This window comes from Alexandromys fortis, unplaced genomic scaffold (genome assembly GCF_014885135.2).
Source record: "Alexandromys fortis isolate MF-2015 unplaced genomic scaffold, M_Fortis_MF-2015_v1.1 scaffold_55, whole genome shotgun sequence".
Classification (NCBI taxonomy): Eukaryota; Metazoa; Chordata; class Mammalia; order Rodentia; family Cricetidae; genus Alexandromys; species Alexandromys fortis.
In genome coordinates, this window is record NW_026067936.1 from 1312074 (window position 1) to 1331357 (window position 19284).

Consider the following 19284-nt stretch of genomic DNA (forward strand, 5'->3'; position numbering starts at 1 on the left):
GTAAGATCATCATGACTGACAATAGCCACCTTCCAGTTGTGTGCCTATAAACAAGGGGCTGTGAGGATGGGTGTAGACTCTGAACTCTGTAGGTCAAGGGAGAGGAATGAGCATGCTCAGAAATGCAGGAAAGGCACAGGTCACATGGGCCATGAATATAGAAAGTAGCCTAGATTTTCTAGGAAGTGGGAGTGGGAAGGTGTAAGGAAGAGGGCAGAGTGGGGAGAAGTGCGGAGGGGAAAACCCAAACAAATCTGAAGAACGCCACCATGAAACTTAATTCTTTGGAAGCTAAGAAAAATAATTAATTTAAATAAAATGCCCTTACTCATTGTCACATTCATTGAGCTGTTTGTCTCCTATGTTACATGCTCATAATTTATTCTAATATGAGCTCTGAATGGCCTTTAATTTCCCCTCTGTTTTGTAGATTAGGAAACAAAGACACATCATGGTTAAAAAGTAAGGATAGAGTGGCAAAAATAGACTCCTTCCCCTAAGAATAATCACTAGGGCCTTTATCATTTCCTCCCCTCCCCCAAGTCTGAGGCCCAGTGTATCTGATGATTATGGAGAAGTGTCCTTTTCTAGTCTTTATACAAGGTCTTTGGTTTCTAAAAGCCATGGGTACTCTCATCAACCTGTGGATTCTGCTGCTTTCTGTTGGATGGATGAGGCAGTTGAATATGATAAACTATAAGCAGGTGACACTAATTGGATTGTTTTGCATTGTGAGGCTCCTATCAAGTGTTCAAGAGGAAAGTCGCCTGTGGAAGTCACAGTGGGGCCGTCAGCTGTCAGCTGTCAGTATGAAGCTGCCAGGAGAATAGAGCAGGTGGGCATATGGTTGTGATGACTTGAAGTCCCCAATCTCAACAGCTTTTCTTTCAATCAAATAGTCAAGCCTGTACCACCACCTTGAAATGTGATTTTTTTTTTTTTGCTGGTGTCGAAGACTTAAATTTGGATTAGCTGTATTAGGAGGTCAGCTCTGCAGGGAGGCAGTGATAGTCAGGACTAGACATAGAGCACTGGCTGGCTACTTGGGAGATCTTGAGAACAGCGGATCAAACAAGGCTCAGCAAATGAGCTATAAGAGCAAAGATACATGGGACATTTGCCAGTCTGTAGGAGTGACAGAGGGCAAAAGGCAGGAAGGAGAGCATGTGTGTTAAATCTGAGTGGTTAGAAGAAGTTTTTGGCAATTAGGACATTTTGCTTTTGTCTTTTCAACCCATATCTCTGGCAAGTCCCTCCAAATAGAGCTCAGAGCCTTTGGCCTCATACAATGAGATGGGGGAAGGTAAGTTAGTGCTCTTCACTGGCACCTCAGGTGGTGCAGCTAGAGGCATATATCCCAGTCTGACAACTGTGGGGGTGTCACTACTAATGATACATTTTGAGGAAATCATAAGAGCCACAAGCGGCTGCCTTGGAGAGCAATAGCAAAGAACAAAACGAGAAAGGACATGCCATGTGTGTTAACTTTTCTTGTAGATGCCATAGAGCAGGAGGAGAAGGAAATGCATGATGGCTTGGTCACAGATAACACGGGGCAGGAAGAGAAGGAACATGTGTGCAGGCTTTGTCCTGGATCCCATGGATCAGGAGGCAAAGAGAAGGGACATGATGACTAACGTGGTCATAGCATCCTGTACAGTGCTTCATTTACCCCCAACCCCAGACAGTAACTTGCAAGAATATATTTGAGGTTTACTTCAATTTATTGTTAACTTGATGCCATAATCCACAATTCCCTTTGAAGAACATGGTCCAGTTCATGACTGAAGTAGTATGTAGTCAACAATTGTGCCCCAGAGAAAATAGATTCCAGGAAAATGTTTTCCCGGATGTCAATCTGATCACTCGCTATCTGCACTGGCATCATTGACACTGCTCCATGATACACAGTAAAAGCACAGCCCACCTCTGATCTGTCCATTTTTACTTATACCACATGACATCAAACCAAAAGAGAAAGTGTTTCTCACATTTGTTGGTATTTAACACGTGTTGGCTAAAATCACTAGAGTACAGTTCAAATGGGTAGATTCAGACAGCCTGTGTTTGCCTGGCATTCCATTCAGATCCCCAAAAAAAAAGAAAGGCTGTCCAGTTGTCTGGCTTTCTTTTAGGTTGCAAAGGGTAACATAAGAGCAATGATCGATCATCTTTAAAACTAAGTTAAGGCTGTTTTGAGGCAGATTTGTTCAAGCCATCAATGCTTGGGGCCTGCCTTTGCCTAGTGGAATAGATCTCCGCCATCCTCTAGTGTGCTAGTGTTGAACTACTCTGTCCCCTTTACTCAAATTCAGAGTTTACTCACTGATGACAACTGACTTCCCAGCCCCTGCTTGGGCCAGACATCCAACATGGATAAAATTGCCTTTTAATTGCCGAGAACGTATTCCCTCTCCTTAGGCTTTGTTTGTTTGGAAAGTGCTTTTGAGGATGTTAAGCCTTTTCTTTGCCCATTCAGTTTTCAAAGCCTTGCATATTCACTGTTCAAACAGAGAAAGGACTGTTTTAGAAAGTGTGTTCTCTGTTTAATTAGCTGTTTGGTACCCTGTAGTCTGTGCCTGTAGGCAATGGGTTGAATTCAGAAGGCATTTAGACACTCTCTATGGTGCTTAGAGCATCTCAAATGTGGAATAGCAGCTTACTCTCATCTGGGTTATGGCAAAGCAAGGTTTTGTAGATTCAGCCCGTAGATGGGAGCCATTTCTATCATGGGAGCCTAAGAGCGGGTGTGTGAGCCATATTCCTGCTTTCCTTGCATGATTTCCCAGTTCCTCCATGGAAACAGATCTTACCGAGTGCTTGGAATTAGATGGAGAAGTGATAGTTATTCTAGATCCCCAACTTTCACAATCAGACACTACACTTCATCTGCCTCACATAGCCATTGTAAGGTCTTTTTATATACTTGAATTCATTCTTTTAAAGATTTTATGTCTTTATAATGTATTTTGGTTATACCCATTCCCCACCCCTTCAACTCTCCCCAGGCTTCCCTAATTTCATGTCCCTCTTGCCCCCTCTGCCTCTTTTTTAACAACCCACTGAGTGTCAATAGTACCACTGAAAAGCAAATGGCTATGGTGGGGTGTCAGGGATAACCATCCACTAGAGCATGGGTAACCTACCAGTGGTCACATCTGCCCCAAAACTGACTCTCTCTCCCCAAGATCTGCCAGTAGCTCCTCACTAAAGGTAGGGCCTCATGATCCTTTTTCCCGTTTTGCTGGAATCTTGACAGCGTGATGACAGGTTCGATATTGTGCAGCTCTTGTATGGGTTCTCTGAGTTCATGGTTCACAGATAGCCATGTCTAGAGGGTAGCATTTCAAAGCTTCCCTCCTCCCCATCCTCCTGCTCTTACATTTTTTTCTTTGTTGCTATTCTTGGAAATTTGTGGGAAGAGGGTTGGGTTGATGTTGATATCCCATTTAAGGGGGAGCACTCATAATTGCTTATTCCCAACACTTTGACCTTAAATCCACACATTTGCTCATGGCTCTAGTCTAGCCTCATAGTCTAGTCTAGTCTAGTCATAGTCTAGGCATGGCTCTAGTCTAGTCTCATAGTCCCTACTTTTGAGGGGGAGGGGGAGAGGAATGGGAGGAGGGGGAAGGAAATGGGAGGCGGGGAGGATTTTTTCAACATCTACTTTGGCATACCCATTGACATCATCCTTGTTCAGTTCATGCTTCAAGAGGGACACCTCTTCAATGCAATCCCCATCAAAATCCCATCAAAATTCTTCACAGATCTGGAGAAGACAATAATCAACTTTATATGGAAAAACAAAAAACCCAGGATAGCCAAAACAATCTTATACAATAAAGGAACGTCTGGAGGCATTACCATCCCTGACTTCAAACTCTATTACAGAGCTACAGTATTAAAAACAGCTTGGTATTGGCATAAAAACAGAGAAGTCGACCAATGGAACCGTATAGAAGACCCTGACTTTAATCCACAAACCTATGAGCACCTGATTTTCGATAAAGGAGCTAAAACTATACAATGGAAAAAAGAGAGCATCTTCAACAAATTGTGCTGGCAAAACTGGATTTCAATCTGTACAAAAATGAAAATAGATCCATGTCTGTCACCATGCACAAAACTCAAGTCCAAGTGGATTAAAGACCTCAATATCAGTCTGAACACACTGAACCTGATAGGAGAGAAAGTGGGAACTACACTACAACAAGTGGGCACAGGAGACCGCTTCCTACGTATAACATCAGCAGCACAGACAGTAAGGGCCGCATTGAATAAATGGGACCTCATGAGACTGAGAAGCTTCTGTAAAGCAAAGGACACTGTCGCTAAGACAGAAAGGCAACCCACTGACTGGGAGAAGATCTTCACCAACCCTGCAACTGACAAAGGTCTGATCTCCAAAATATATAAAGAACTCAAGAAACTAGACTGTAAAAGGCTAATCAACCCAATTATAAAATGGGGCACTGAGCTGAACAGAGATCTCTCAACAGAAGAAGTTCAAATGGCCAAAAGACACCTAAGGTCATGCTCAACTTCCTTAGCGATCAGGGAAATGCAAATCAAGACAACTTTAAGATACCATCTTACACCTGTCAGAATGGCTAAAATCAAAAACACCAATGATAGCCTATGCTGGAGAGGTTGTGGAGAAAGGGGTACACTTATCCATTGCTGGTGGGAATGCAAACTTGTACAACCACTCTGGAAAGCAGTGTGGCGGTTTCTCAGAAAATTTGGGATCAACCTACCCATGGACCCAGCAATACCACTCTTGGGAATATACCCAAGAGAGGCCTTATCATGCAACAAAAATATATGCTCTACTATGTTCATAGCAGCATTGTTTGTAATAGCCAGAACCTGGAAACAACCTAGATGCCCCTCAATTGAAGAATGGATGAAGAAAGTATGGAATATATACATATTAGAGTACTACTCAGCAGTAAAAAACAAGAACTTCTTGAAGTTTGCAGGCAAATGGATGGAAATAGAAAACACTATCCTGAGTGAGGTAAGCCAGACCCAAAAAGAGGAACATGGGATGTACTCACTCATATTTGGTTTCTAGCCATAAATAAAGGACATTGAGCCTATAATTCGGGTTCTTAGAGAAGCTAAATAAGAAGGAGAACCCAAAGAAAAACATATAGGCATCCTCCTGAATATTAACCTTCATCAGGCGATGAAAGAAGACAGAGACAGAGACCCACATTGGAGCACCGGACTGAAATCTCAAGGTCCAAATCAGGAGCAGAAGGAGAGCGAACATGAGCAAGGAACTCAGGACCGCGAGGGGTGCACCCACACACTGAGACAATGGAGATGCTCTATCGGGAACTCACCAAGGCCAGCTGACCTGGGTCTGAAAAAGCCTGGGTTAAAACAGGTCTCACTGAACATAGCGGACAATGAGGACTACTGAGACATCAAGAACAATGGCAATGGGTTTTTGATCCTAGTGCATGTATTGGCTTTGTGGAAGCCTAGGATGTTTGGATGCTCACCTTACAAGACCTGGACGGAGGAGGGTTTTCCTTGGACTTCCCACGGGACGGAGAGCCCTGATTGCTCTTTGGGCTGACGAGGGAGGGGGAATTGATTGGGGGAGGGGGAGGGAAAGGGGAGGCGGAGGTGGGGAAGAGACAGAAATATTTAATAAATAAATAAATAAATTTAAAAAAAAGAAAAAAAACAAACAAACAAAAAAAAAAGAGGGACACCTCCTTCCCTCCTTTCCTTCTTCCCACTACCAGACAACTGAGCCCGACAATGGACTGCAGAGAGTTAGAAGTGCTTCAGGACGCTCATGCTGGTCTGTGCAGTGGTGAGCCTTGGCACCAGCTGAAGGAGAAACCCGACTAGAAGGAAGGGCATTCACACAAGCTTGTTCTGCAGCTAAACTAATATACACCATTTACTGTCTTTTGTTTCATCTTTTCTATAATATTGTGACCTTGCTACAGAATAACAAACTAAGGCTTCCCCTCCCTGGATTTTCCAAACTGTAAATGAATCTGCTCACTTTCACTAATTTTGGCTACTTATCTCTAAGAATTAGGGGAAGCTATCAATGCCTTTATGAATCTAATTGCTTCAGTACTGTGTGAGGATGTGGGCCTAATGACCCCCAAAGAGATTCTTGCTGCTACCTCTCCTAGAAGCATTCTGCACAGAGCAGGGGCCATGGACTCTGAACCTACATAATTCAGGGACCATGGATTCTTAACCAGAGCATGTGGAGACAGTCTGCATAATGCAGGGACCACGAACCCTGAACCACAGTGTGTGGAGGCAGTCTGCATGGTGCAGCGACCACGGATTTTGAACCAGGGTGTGACTTCAAGTCCAGCTCTGTGCACACTCTCATTTCAGCAGGATTCTGCTCCCCAGACTCAACTGTTTATCATGACGATGGAATCTGCTTCTAGAGTCATGGCATGGCGGATGGATGAGCCAAGTGGCAGAGAAAGCCCGGCTGTGCTTATCTAAGATGCATGTAGTAGGACATTGAGTTACAAAATTATTGTGTGTCAGAGGAGGGCAAAGCCACTTATGAGACAGTTTGATTGATGGGTATTTAAGATCAAGAACTGGAAGAGATAATTAAACATCCAAAGCTGTTTGCATTAGCCATGGTTCTCTAGAGTAACAGAATTTATAGAATGAATATCTCTCCCTCCCTCCCTCCCTCCCTTCCTCCCTCCCTCCCTTCCTCCCTCCCTTCCTCCCTCCCTCTCTCCCTTTCTCCCTCTCTCCCTCTCTCTTCCTTCCCCCTCCATACGCATGATTAAATAGACTGACTTATAGGCTGTGGTCCAGCTAGTTAAACAATGGATGTCTATGAATGGAGGTTGCAAGAATCCAGTTATTTTTCAGGCCAGGAGACTGGATGTCTCAGCCAGTCTTCAGTATACATCAACATTCCAGAGAAATACCCTCTAAAGCCAGTGAAGGAATGGACTTGATAATGAGGCTAGAGCAAGCAGGCAAAGTGCAAAGGCTTCCTTCTCCCACGTCCTTATTCAGTATTCCAGCAAATGACGTGGTGCAGATTAGAGGTGGGTGTATCCCCACCTCAAAAGATGCAGATTAAAGCTGTGACTTCCCACACCAAAGAGCCAGATGGGAACTTTATTGCTTCAAATTGAGCAAAACCCCTCACAGGTGTGCCACTCAGTTTTTGGGTTCTTGTTAATTCCAGGCAAGTTGACAACGAAGACTAGCCACAACACTGCCCTCATCTCTATATTCTGAATTATCCTCAACAGTGGTCCAGCTTTAGGGAGCACTTGTAATTCAGAACGTGTGTGAACATCTCCCTCTGTGGTGAAATGCTCTCAGGGCATCAACAGGGTGTCTGTATTCTGGAAAGCCAATACAATAAAATAAATACAGTACAATAAAAATACAATACAATGAAAAGCAACAGAGGGGGGGGGACAAAACTCAAGTTCCTGGTTAGCTGCACTTTTTGTGTAAACTGTAGCTATGAATTTGTTTGTTGCTTTTGTTTTTGTTTCTTTGAGACAAGGTTTCCCTGTGTAACAGCCCCAGCTTTCCTGGAATTCATTCTGTAGACCAGGCTGGCCTAGAACTCACAGAGATCAGCCTGCCTCTGTCTCCCAAGTGCTGGGGTTAGAGGCGTGCACCACCACCGCCCGGCTAGGCTTGCATTTTTTAAAATAAAGTGTGAAGTGCAGGTCTTAGGTATTTGAGATAATGAATTTTGATAAGTGAGCATACCTTGTAATTGCCATCCTTCATCAACATAGAAAGCATTATCCCTTCCAAATTTTCCAATTTTCACTTGTCAGTTCCCACTGACAAAGGGAGTGCTATTCTGAACCCTGCTTACCAGGAGACCATTATCTCATCGGGGATCACATAGAATTTGCCTTTCTGTGTCCAGTGTTTTACCAAAGTGGAATGGTTTTGAGAATCACCCATGTTGATGTTTTAATTAGTACATTGAAAATTTTTTTCTCATTTTTATGCCATTATACAAGTATACCTTAATTTTTCTGTTCTCATGTTGATGGACATTTTCATTGTTTGGCAACTACAATTAAAGCTGCTGCAAACATCTATATACAGGTTTTACACACACACACACACACACACACACTCATACACATGCATACACACATGTTTTCCGACACACACACACTCAGACTGACAGACACACATACACACAGACACATGGGCCCATACACAGCTTTTTATTTCTCTGGAGTAAACCCCTATCCAGTTAGGTGTGTGATTAAAACTTCAGAAGAAACACCAGATGGCTTCTCTAAGGAGCACCACTTCCAGTAGCCCCGGGAACGTGCGAATTCTGGTTGCTCACATGGCTAGTCACGCTTGGCATTGTTTTATTTGATGGCAGACTTTGTATTAGAGGTGAGATAGTGATTAGTCACCCACTTAATTTGCATCTCCCCAGAGACCGTTGAAGCCAGATACTTTTTCATATGCTTATTGATCATATCTATATTTTCCTTTATGACACATCTGATCAAATAGTTTGCTGTTTGAAATACTGGGTTGTGTATTAATGACAGATTGGTGGAGCTAATTCTGCATTCTGGGCAGAGCCCTGCATTGGATGCAAGTCTCCTTAGGCAGTACTCACCGCTCTGTTTTTAAATGACATCTTTCATGAGTAAAATCTTCTTATGCTTTATGAAATGTGTTCTATCCATTTTCATGTTTTTACAGTTTCTTTCATAGAATGTGCTTCCTACATGTTAATGTATTAACATATCATTAAGTATAATGTTAATGTATTAACTTAACATTAAGTGTAAATGTTAATGTATTAACTTAACATTAAATGTAAATGTTAATGTATTAGCAGCCATAATCTTAATTTTTATTCTCTTTATTATTGTAGTGTATTCTGTGTATGTGTGCACATGTGGATGATCAGAGGGCAACTTTGTGGAGCTGGTTCTCTGTTTGTACCTTTATATGGGTTCTAGAGATTGGATCAGGCCACTGGGTTTGTACTGTCCTCCCTGAACCATATCACCAGGCCAGCCCTCATATTTTCATGTGTGTTGACAGCTCAGGCTGACCCGAATTGTTTCGTTAGTGTCTGTATATTTATCTACTCATAGAAAAGCTTTCCTCCCAGTTGAATTGCCTTGAGATCTCTATTGCTGTTCACCTTACCTCTAAAGAGCAGTCTCCTTTTTGACTCCATCCTGCTCCTGGTTCCCTGTGTCCACTTAGTGCTGACTGAGCATCTAATGACTGAGCTACAGTCTGGATTCCATCTATGAACCTGATTCCAGATCTCTGTATCTGCATTGGTTCCTATTGATTTCTCTTAAAAATATTTGTTGGTTTTGACCTTCTGCATTACTGCTAAGCTTACTCCTATTTTTAAAGCAGTTTGGGGCTGTATTATAATGATATTAGAAAACAGCGTTTTCTGAAAGGAGGTAGCAATGAAAACAATACAATTTCTTCTATTGATCTTATGTGTGGTTGCTTCACCGAATTCTTTTGAAGCCATTTGTTTGCCTTTTTAGGACTTTCTGTTTAGCAAAATTTTCTATAAATAAAGAGTATTTTATATCCTCCTTTCCAATCTGACTATCTTTTATTTCCTTTTGTTTCCTGGGGGGGAGGGGAGCCTACTGCTGCTAGCCTGAATTCATACCTTGTTGCAGTAGAGCTCAGCACGCACAGGTTTGACACCAGCAGCCCTTCTCCAAGTGATACTCTTGCTTTTTATTTGCCTAATCAGAGGAAACTGTCCACGATTCTAGCACTGAATGTCATTTTAGCTGTAGAACTTACATAGGCATTCTCTACCAAATAAAATGTACTTTTAGTTTGCTGGGGATTTTGATCCAGGATGCAGAGACTTCTGGAACATCCTCCTCTGCACGTGTCGGTGTTTTCCCTCCTCCATCTTCCAGGAGTGTGCTGTACAGTCGGTGTTACACAGTCCTTTAGTGTTCGATAGCATTTTCCAGAGCAACCACCTGGGCTTTCATCTTTCCACGTAGGGAACTCTTGATAACCAATTTGTGCCTGTTGATGGATAGCTGTCCTCTTAGCTTTGGTACTTGAGTCTGATTCACGCATCGTCTAAGATTTATTTGAACATTGAATGCTCATAATGTTCTTTTCCTGCTATTCTAAATTGGTCCATATACTCTGAATTGATGTCTAATCTTATTTGGATGGTATGTGTTCACTTGGTTGTTTTTAATCTTCATTCAGTGTGCTTGGAGGCAATATTTGAATTCATCATTTCAAAGACCGAATTTGGTTTTATTAATGAATGGTTCCCTGTCCTCTGTTCCTAATGCGTACAGTTTCTCTTGCTTTCTTCAGTTTGGTTGAAGCTCTTGCCATCATCTAGTGTCATGGGGCTGAGACTGCAAATCTCTAAAACCTTCACAGTTGCATCTGGAGATTTTTGTTTAAAATTTAGTTCAACCTGTCTTCTGTTATTCTTTATCAGGAGTGACTTAGCAATAATTTAGATGCTTTGCAAATCTTATTGTGATTTATTTCTAATTTAATTGAATTGTCATCGGAACTCCCTTTAAGTTTATGGGGCTTACAGGGGCTCAGCACACACTCCACATGGGTCTCTCCCAGAGAGCACTAACAGAGTTGTTTACAGACATGAATTAGGACAAGATAGCCGGCACTTCTGCTCAGGGTTTCTAGACACTATTGATATTTTTTTATGTTTTTCTAACAACTACCAAGAAATATATGTCAACATTCCCCATCATTGTGGTCTTGACTCGTTCTTCCTTTGGTTTTACCGGGTTTTATATTGCCTGTTCTTAAACTTTATTAGCTCAATGACATCCTGAGTTATGTTCTCCTGATGAAATCCTCCCCTTCATCATTATAAACTGCCCTCTTCATGTCTGGGAAGTAAGTGCCTTGCCATGAAATCTGTTCAGACAGAAACAGAAGCATTTTAACTTTCTTAATTTACTATTCCAATGAATCAATCCCAACCTTTTTCATTCTAGCCTGTAAGTATACAAAGTCTGCCTTTAACTGAGGCATGCATTTGATATATTTGGGTCTTGGTTTTTATCTGCTCTGTCAATTTCAACATTCTGAAATTTTTAACCTATCTATATTTAATGTAGTTATTAATGTGATTGAATTAAGTTATATCACTTTGTTTTTTTGTTTTTCTATTTGTTCCATTTGTTTCTATTTTTATTTTTCCATCTATATAATGAGGGTGTTTGGGAAGTATGTATGTGGTATATATATGTGTGTGTGTGTGCTATATGTGCATGGGGTATGTGTGTGTGTGTGTAGTGTAGTGTGTGAGGAGGGTTATGTGCTCCTGTGTGTCTTGTCTCTATCTGAACTGGGGCTCAGTGATTTGGTAGAAATCACTCAGTGATAGGTAGGCAGAAATCTCCAGGGGTCCTCTTACCTCAGCCTCCCTAGTTCTCGGGCCATTATCACCTGGTGCTGCACCCAGATATGAACATGGGTGCTGGGGAACCAAATCCAGGTCCTCATGCTGGGTGAGCAAACACTGTATTGGCTGAGGGTCCCTTTCCCAAGGTTCCATATTTTCTTTTTTCTAACTCTTATCCCTCCTCACTTTGGGCTAATAGAAACACTCACCATTCTGCCTTTAACTCGTTATATTTGTTTAGTAGTTGCTGTAAGAGAACATGTGGTATTATCCCTTCCTTAGATTTCCATTGTCACCTTAGAGTTAAAACTGTACTAGAAAATGATCCTTCGGTAGTGTTTTTCCACTCCTGTTCGTTCTTTGTTTGAACTCGATGCATGTTGTAAACACTGAAATACAGTATCTAGATTGTTGGTGGCCTTCAGGTAAATTAAGAGCAATTTTAAAAGAAGGATACCCATAACTTCATTATTTTATTTTATTTGCATCTTGAAATTTGTGTGTGTGTGTGTGTGTGTGTGTGTGTGTGTGTGTGTGTGTGCATACATGCACGTCACAGTGGAGTCAGAGGACAATAGTCAGGACTTTGTTCTCTTCTTTCCCCATGTGAGGCCTCAAGTGGTGGCAGTCAAGCCTGATGGCATCTGGTGCCACATTCATCTTTTCTGGTGTTCATGTTTTTTTTTTTGTTGTTTGTTTGCTTGTTTGTTTGGTTGGTTGGTTTTTTTTTTTTTTTGCTTGTAGAACCTAATTTCAAAATGGTGTAGGGTTTTTATTTTGCTGTTATGTTCCTTAAGAGCTTCATGCAGCAATAGTAGCTCAACTTTGCAGGCATACTGTGTGGCTAGGTTTTGTTTATGGACAGACATTTGCTTTGAAACCCTCGTGTTTCAAATGGTATATTAATGGATGTTGAATTCTTGATTGACAAGGATATTTTGCTTTTTCTAATTCATCTTTTATTTTCATTTTCTGACTGCCTTTCATGCAGGCTCCTTTCCTCCTCTGCCCTCCACATGCCGCTCCTCTCCTTAGACTATTCCTTTAGCAGCATCACAGATGCAGATAGGTCATCATCCTCTGTTTTTTTTTTTAAATCAAGCTTCCCACAGAGCCCATTGAATCCAATTAGTGATGCCCACCACATGGGCATGAGTGTGGGGCCATACACTGGACTAAGGCCAATCTGCTGGGGGCCATATCCCCAAACAAAACTGATTCTTCCTTCCCCAGCAGACATTAACTGCCAATAGCTCCTCATCTAGGGGTGGAGCCTTGAGGGCTCCCCGCCCATCCATGCTGAATGCTGTTGAGGTCTTCTTCAGCATGCACAGCTGCTCTGAGTTCAGGTGCACTTCCCCTACCATGTCCCAATGACGCTCTTTCACAGATGTCCTACCCAGCCCCTGACACATGCATTCTTTCTCCGCTCCCCCCTCCATGACTTTCCCTAAGCCTTGGAAGGAGGCAGGTGAGTCATATTAGGATGGAGCACGCCATCGGTACTTGGACCACGTGTGACTCTGTTTGCTGCTGTCCAGGGTACAAGTAGCTTCCCTCATGAGGACTAGGAGGCTCTTATCTGTGCTTTTCTACCTCAGAAGCCTTCCCTCATTGCTTGCCTTTCTCCCCAGATAGCTCCATATGAAAACATACAATGTCTCATCATTCCCAACACCTGTGCATTCAGCAAAACACCTGGCACCAAAATACAAGCTCAGTACCGTTTATCTAACGTACAGTGAATTTGCCTGAAGCCATGTGGACTGCAGTTTCGCTAGACTTGAAAAGACACATTGCGGCATCACATTCTGCTAAATTCTCCAGACCCATCTGTTTTTATAAACACTGTGCTGGGAAATAGAAATACAAAGCGATGTGTCGTCTTCAAGAGGATCCTCTGGATCCCCCAAGTCAGAAACTCTGTCTTGTTCCCACACTGTCCTGCTAGACTCCGGGGCTTTTGGAGGCCATTAATGTGTTATTGTGCTGAAATGGATTCAGTGAGGAAGTTGATATTTTTGATTTAATAATTAGATTTTCTAGTTCCCCGAGGAAAAAGAGCCATATAATTCCAAAGTAGTTAGGGTTTCAGCTAAGTATTAATAAATCCCAAGTTCCCACTGAGGATGCGTGTCTTTTGTGGGGGAGGTTCTCTCTACCTTTGTTCTTATTTATGCCCACGGCTTTTCAGTTCATCGCCCCTGCAGCTCGCATTGCAGCCATGGCTCGGTTTGGCTGCAGAGCCCGAGAAAACTTCCAGAAAGCAGCAGATCAGAATATTTTTTAGATTTGTTGATGTTCTTAAAAGTTCCCAGTTTTAAACATAAATATTTATGCCTATTGCCAAACTGAACCTCCATTTTTTACGAGGAGCCCTTTGATTAGTGTGAACTCTAAGGAGAACTCACGCACGGCAGTTACTGTTTATTATGAAAAGATTGATGGAGACCTCCGGAGGGAGTTACTGCCTGAAGCCGAATTTCATATTTTGATTCTATGCATAAAAAAGCAGCATGGACCAGGGCTGGATAAGCATCCTGACAACTTCTGTACTGGCTGTGATAACTTATAGCCTCTGGGTTTGGGGAGCAGGATAATCCTTCTGAAGTGGAAAGGCCATGCAAGCTCAGCTCTTTTTCATGGAGTGATTTGGTTTTCATTCCTAAGACCCACCTTAGCTGCTCCTAAGTCAAGCTTCAAAGAGTGTGGGAAGTATGATTCGGTGGGGAAGTTGTGGTTTGTCTGTTTGGGTGTTATTTTTTTTTTCACGTGGGTAGGGGGATGGCTCAAGACAGTGATTCTCTTTGTTGGCCTGGCTGACCTGGAACTCTCTCCGTAGACCAGGCTGGCCTTGAACTCACAGAGTTTCACCTGTCTCTGCCTCCCCCAGTGCTGGGATCAAAAGTGTGCACCACCATATTTTTGGAGTATAGGTTAGGATGGGGTTCTGGTTTGAAACACCTTCTGACTCTGTGTATAGCTTACTGATCAGAACCTATAGAACAGTGGTTTTCAGCCTGTGGGTCACAACCCCTTTTGGCAGATCAAACAACCTTTGCACAGGGTCACGTGTCAGATATCCTGCCTATCAGGTATTTACGTTATGATTCATTATAGTAGCAAAATTACAATTGTGACATAGCAGTGACCTAATTTTATGGGGTCACTGCAATGCGAAGAACTGTATTGAAGGGGCAACACTAGGAAGATGGAGGACGCCTACCCCAGAAGTTTTTCCTGGGTGGCTGCCTGAGTTCAGACCCATACTCTAAGGCTTTGCTCTTTGAGTTTGGTTCTGCTCATATCACAGATGTTCAGAGTGGGTCCAACGATGCCCTCCCACACCATCAGCGGAACTCCTAGTAGCTGAAGTCAGACTCCAGCGGTGACTCTGCTTTTCCCACACTTTCCATTCACACTGCCTCTGTGGGGCTCGTTCTTTCAGGGCCAGGAATTTTTAGTGTCAAGAAATCCTATGCTCATCCACAGATGCAAGAAATTTCCACTGATGTATCTAGAGCAGAACACATGTTCCCGCTGCTTATCACGGAGACATATGTGGAAGAGTTCTTTCTTCTCCTTCCTGGAGTTTTGGGTCATCCTCTAGAATGACTCTGTCTATTCTTCCTTTTCCTTGCTATGTTTTCCTGGTTCTTCCAAGGCTGAGGATGCAGAGTGGAAGCTTCAGAAGCAATGGGGAATGATACCCTCCGTCCCAGAGACCATACTATCTCACAGGACTCAGCATTAGCTTCGCTTTTCCTCCCTCTCTTAGGACTACAGCAGTCAGAGGAATATGTGCGGTCGTGGATCTCCACCACATGGGAGTTTAATGTTGATGTGGGAGTGTCATATATCAATCTGTTGATTTCATTGGCTGAGCAATAAACCAACTGCTTGGCCTCATAGCTTAGAACATAGATGGGAGGAGTAAACAGAATAGGATGCTGGGCGGAAGAGGAAGTGAGGTCAGACTCTGCTCTGCTCCCGGACAGGATGGACGAAGGCTAGAATCTTCCCGGTAAGCGCACCTTGGGGTGCTTACACACATTACTAGAAATGGGCTAGTCCAGGTGCGAGAGTTAGCCTAGAAGAGGCTAGATAGAAATGGGTCAAACAGTTAAATGAATACAGTTTGTGTGTTGTTATTTCGGGCATAAGCTAGCCAAGAGGCCGGGGTGTTGGGGACGCAGCCCCGCCGCTCCTATTTCAACATAATGTGATGTAGAGAATGCTGTTTGGTAACATAAATTTCCCTTCAGATAAATCGGTGTTCTGAAATACTCAAGATTTTCCTAAATTCCTTGAAAACAAAAGCATCTTTTCTAGTTTGTGATTCCCAGTAGTGCCCAACCCAAAGCTGATGCTGTATTAATGAGGCAAGAGAATAAACAGGAGAATACATAGATGGTCTTAACTCTGATGGGAAATCAGACCCTGAGAATTGATTGGTTCATTTTATTTCTATTGGTTACTTGCATTTTATAAGACAAACTTAATATGAAGCCTAGGTTACTAAAATCTAATGTTACACTTCAGTTCTGATTGGGAAGGGAAATGGCAAAGGAATAGGATGGGTTTTTGTGTGTTTGTTTGTTTTTATTTCTCTGTAGAGATAAAATCATGTCTATATGACTTAGGAAAAAGGCAGCATGCTTCTTGACTTGAGTTAGAAAATTCCCAAAACATTTATCTTGAGTCCAAAGTCATTTGTTTTTACCCATCAGCCATCTGTAAACAGGACAGACATCTTCTAAACACCTGTACAGTCCCACTTCCGCTGAGTCTGGTGGCTGGGCTCTAGAGGGAAGGACAGGAGTGGCCTTGGTACAGGGGACCCAGTGTCTTCTCTGAAACTCAGAACGTGCCTTCGTGAATGATCTGATTCATTCGTCATCAGGGCTGATGGCAGGGATGCAGCTAATCACGTCTGTCTGTCGCCCACAGGTCTGAGGCGCACTTACCGATGTACCATCTGCAGTGTGTCGCTCAACTCCATAGAACAGTACCACGCCCACCTGCAGGGATCGAAACATCAGACCAAGTAGGTACTGTTCCCACTCTATCCGCATCCCTGCTGGATCGCTGTTCCCATGCTTTTCCTGTCCTTACTCTTTCTATACCCATCCCTGTTCCCCTCTTTTCCTGTTCCTCCTCTTTCTCTGTTCCCACTCTTTCTGTTTCCACTCCTTGGTCCTTCCTATGGACTTCTTTTTGCAAGATCATTAAAGCCAGACTGTTATTTATCTCAAAAAAAGCAGACGGATATGGATTTTATGCACTTATCTCCAAAGTCTCCTTGACATTTATGTTCCTTGAGCCAGTCATCAAAATGTGCCTAGCGTTGCTGGAAGAACAGCTGCTTCTCCCACTTTGGCACAAATAATGGGATTTTTTTTTCAAAAGTAATTCGGCATGCTTTATGATCTTGAGGAGACTGTTAGAACTAGGCTGTGTTTCTTAGTAGCCAGTATGATTCCTATTTGTAGGCTGGACTGAATTACTACGCTGTGTGGTCAAACCGTGAATATTTCCTAGTGAGTTCCCATTCTGGGTATATGTTGTCAGCTATTATAAAAATGTATCAGATCCCCTGGAATATTTAATTCAGATTTAAGTCATATATTTGTACATATATGCATATGTGTGTGCCTGCTGTGATTTGTTCTCCCCCAGAAGAGTCTCAGATTTTTAATCTGAAATGGCGGCAGGTGTCATTTCCCTGCCTTCCTGCATGCTTCAGCTTCACCAGCACCATGGCCAGCAGTGCACACACAACCCCTGAGGCTGTGGAAAAAACACTCATACAATAGGAGATAAGGAACAAAGAATGTCTCCAAAGGAGGGAACCGAACTAGATGCAGTTGTTTTCATTTCTAAATAATTCATGAAGAGACTCACTGGACAGAGCAGACTGTATTAAGGCCCTGTGGATAATTAATGCCATCTAGCAAACATTTATTGAGTGCCACGGTGTGACAGGCCTCTCAGTAGTGTGGGAAAAGGCAAGTAGACATAAGCCTTTCTCTTAGGGAACCACAACCAGCTAGGAAGGTTATTTTCTAATAGTGTGTGCGTACCAGAGCCATGAGAAGGAGGGAAGACACAAGGGAGGCCATTTTTCTCAGGATGTTGGTTTAGATGATACACGCATGAGGAAGAGTTCATCTCTGGTGCTCAGCAAGGATCTGCATGCAAGTTCGGAGGGTCCTTGGTAGGTTTTTGATGTTGTTGTTGTTATAACACAAGGTAGAGTTATCCGAGTCAAGGGAACCATTGAGAAAATGCCTTTGTAAGATTGGCCTGCAGGTAAGTCTATGGGGACATTTTTCTTAATGATTGGTGAGGGAGGACCCAGTTCAATGTAGGTGGTTTCAACCCTGGGCAGATAGTCCTAGATGGTATAAAAAAAACAAGCTGAGCAAGCCATGAGGAGCAAGCCAGTAAGCAGCCTCCCTCCATGGCCTCTGCTTCAGTCCCTGTTGCCAGGTCCCTGCCTTGTGCTTGAATTACTGTTCTGATTTCCCTCAGTGATGGACCTTTGCCTGAAAATGTAAGTGAAGTAAACCCTTTCCTTGCAGGTTGCTTTTGGTCATGATACTTTATCATAGGAATAGAAACCCTAACTAAGCCAGGAAGCTCTGATGGAATGAGTGTGTGGTGTTAAAACATGAGCACCAGTTTTCCAGGCTCTATTGTGAGCAAGAGCACTCTAGGCAGACACTAGACATGGAAGACATAGGAGGCCAGCCTTAGGGAGCAAAGTTCAAACCTAGAGTGAGCTTGAAATAATTAGGGGAATTGTTTTCTCTTCATCATCCCACAGTCTTGAGAGTCCAGGCTTACTCTGCTGTGATCTACCCAAGAGGGGATTTATATCAAAAGAAGTCTTAGAATTTAACAACAGTGAAAATTCTCAGTTCTTTGTGGAATGTACACAGCTTCTGCATTGATTGATAGTATTGACTGTCTCATTCTGTTCCCCAAGTAATTGCTTTTCATCTTCTCTCCAATTAATAATATATAAGAGACACTGTATACATTTTAGTTAATCCGTGTCTGATGTGTAGGGTGACACAAAAGTATCTGTGCAAATTTATAATCTTTTAGGCACATGCATTAATTCTTAATAAATAAAAAGGGACAATAGTGACGTTAAGTGGAGTGTGATTTACATATAACAATGTAGACATTGAATGCAGCTCCAAGAATATCTATCACTCTCCCTATCAATACATACAGAACTCTGTGATATTTTAGCATTTATTATCTCATTTTTTTCATTCAAACCTACTTTACATAAAGCAACATTAAATCGTTATCCTGTAGGGGAAACTGGGACTCAGAAGTTAAGTTACTTTCCCAGCACCAGGTTACCAACCAATAGCAGAGCAAGGACTGATCCCAGCAAGGTCCGTCTTTACCTCTAATGACTCCACATCATGGTTCCTCAGACATGGGGCTTCCAGAGACATGCCAGTAAGGAAGCTCTGTGATGCATTTGTGTTTCACAAAGGAGGTACCACTTTGCACACATGACTCAGTAGGCACGTGTGACATGAGAAGCACCTTGGCCAGTAGATATGCATGACATCAAGAGACAGCCTTCCCCTCGCTTGTACATCTGTCTTCTGTATGATAGAGCACATCCCATTTGCTCATACATCTGTCTTCTGTGTGATAAGCAGAACTCTGTTCCTCTGTGCAAACTGAAATGAGGGAAATGAACAAAATAATTTTGGTGGTGCTGTCCTAGATGTTTGTTCTGATTCCTCTCATGCTTAACTTTGGTATCTTTGTATGTATGCATGTGTATGCATGTATGCATTTGTCCGTCCTTTGCATGCATG

General features: G+C 42.6%; 1 protein-coding gene across 2 annotated transcripts in view; it reads left to right on the forward strand.

Annotated features, from left to right (window-relative positions):
• Zmat4 (zinc finger matrin-type 4) overlaps positions 1-19284 on the forward strand; it is a 344011-nt gene that overhangs the window by 287193 nt on the left and 37534 nt on the right. For both annotated transcript variants that reach the window (XM_050146665.1, XM_050146664.1), the window contains exon 6: positions 16382-16478. In XM_050146665.1, coding sequence (XP_050002622.1) covers positions 16382-16478 — 97 coding nt within the window. The remainder of the gene's footprint in view (positions 1-16381; positions 16479-19284) is intronic.